This window comes from Galeopterus variegatus, unplaced genomic scaffold (genome assembly GCF_000696425.1).
Source record: "Galeopterus variegatus unplaced genomic scaffold, G_variegatus-3.0.2 Scaffold463, whole genome shotgun sequence".
NCBI classification, from domain to species: Eukaryota; Metazoa; Chordata; class Mammalia; order Dermoptera; family Cynocephalidae; genus Galeopterus; species Galeopterus variegatus.
The window spans coordinates 587952-589705 of record NW_007726574.1 but is presented as its reverse complement, the minus strand read 5'-3'; the positions used below and the strand labels follow the sequence as shown (position 1 = coordinate 589705).

General features: G+C 36.8%; 1 protein-coding gene across 1 annotated transcript in view; it reads right to left on the bottom strand.

Moving 5' to 3' along the window:
- DNAH5 (dynein, axonemal, heavy chain 5) overlaps nt 1-1754 on the bottom strand; it is a gene marked incomplete at its 3' end in the record, with an annotated part of 181984 nt that overhangs the window by 59770 nt on the left and 120460 nt on the right. The window contains exon 36 of the mRNA XM_008569081.1: nt 529-701. Within this exon, the coding sequence (XP_008567303.1) occupies nt 529-701 (173 nt within the window). The remainder of the gene's footprint in view (nt 1-528; nt 702-1754) is intronic.

Sequence of the window (1754 nt, the reverse complement as noted above, 5' to 3'; positions counted from 1 at the left end):
TCATTTTACAGATGAGGAGACTGAGTCTAGAAAGATTGCAATGATGGATGTAGCTAACACAATCAGAAAATACCAGGCAGAGGGCAGAATTAGCGACCCCAGATGCCCAGCACAGTGGCACCTGCATTGATGCTCAATTTCTTTCCTGCTAAGAAAACCATCTTAATCGTCCTCTGTAATGACAACAAACACTAAAGCAGACCTCAAGGCCCACTGTGATTTGCACCTAGTGACACACGGTAATTAACTCTCTTTCTTGACCATTCAACACCCGTGGAGACATTTAAACCTCATCTCTGTAAGACTGAAAACAAAGAAAACAAGGTCTGTTTCAGTGGCAAACCTAAATCCCATGTGAAGACATAGGTGTGAAGCTAAAAATACTGAATTTCAAAGTCTTTGGTATAAAAGAGCCTAGAAACCCTAAAGATTCATTAAGCAAAAATCCCCTGAACAGCTCTAAAGAATGAAAATGGGGGAGGAGATGGGGGCACACAGGGTTACGGAATCACAAAATCCTCCCGTCACCTGTCTGTGAGTGGAGTTATGACAAGCCTGTCAGTGCAGCCCAAAAATTCATTCTGGTATACGAAAGCTACATCTGTGATGTGAATCATCATCTTGTCAGAATCTTCGTTAAAATAAAACCTGCACTGTTTCAGCCACTCGAAGTCCGTAGGGCTCTTGATATGCTTGTGACACTGAAATGCACAAGGTATGTATTAAAACTGAGACAAGAATCATTTATTAAATATACACATTAGCATTCATGTAGGTCATCAAGTGAAATAAATGGAACTCAAAGACTACCCCACTAGTTCAGGGATGTCAACACTATCACCATCCAACCCATTCAATTAGTGATCAACAAAAAAGAAACTTTAGAATATACAGAAATAGGAAAATTCAAGAGTAATATTATGCCCCCAATTTAAATGGCCTGATTTATTTTAACAGTAAGATATTCGTTTCTTAAATTTCACCCTCCGATGCCCAATACCATAGTCCTAACGGTGAAATACAATCTATGAAAAAGATATTTTAGCATACAAAGACAGAACTAAACAATCTCTTTAGGAAAAAGAAATCTCTTAAGATTACGACCAAGTACATCATTGGGTTTTTAATCCATTAATTTTTTTTTTCTAGGAATGACAGTTGGCCAAAACTTTTAACATCTAAATGACAGGTTATTACCCAGCAATACTTTTTTCTGAATTTTTTAACCAAAATTTTAAGCCATTTTAATCATTTTTCTTTGACAAAGGAGAAATCTAAAATTACCCTGAGCCCTTTCTTTCTCAGAGAGGCAAACAGTGTGCTTAACTATTGAGAGAAGATTAGCACACAATAGCTTGATTGTGCTGCCTTTATTTCCACGAAGTCAGGACACATCTTTCATAATCTTTTTTATATAACAGGGTGAGACACAATCCAGAAAGTTATTATGAAAATGAGAGTGTCTTGCTGCTTATCTAATGTTGTGTTTTACAGCAGAGGACAAATTTCACGTCTTTTCACATTTCCTATTCTCTATGGCTACTAAACTCTCTTCTTCTACCCTGTTCTCTCTTTAAAGGCAAAAATCTGCATGACACCTGAATGTCACGGCTATTTTAAGAAAGATCATTTGAAATCAGTGACATAAAATGTAGCAAAACTTGTAAAAGATGCGATGTTTCAAAAGCCTTAAAGGAAGTCCTAAAGAGCCTGATTAGCAATATTACTAATAATTTCTGTAGCAAGAAACCAGC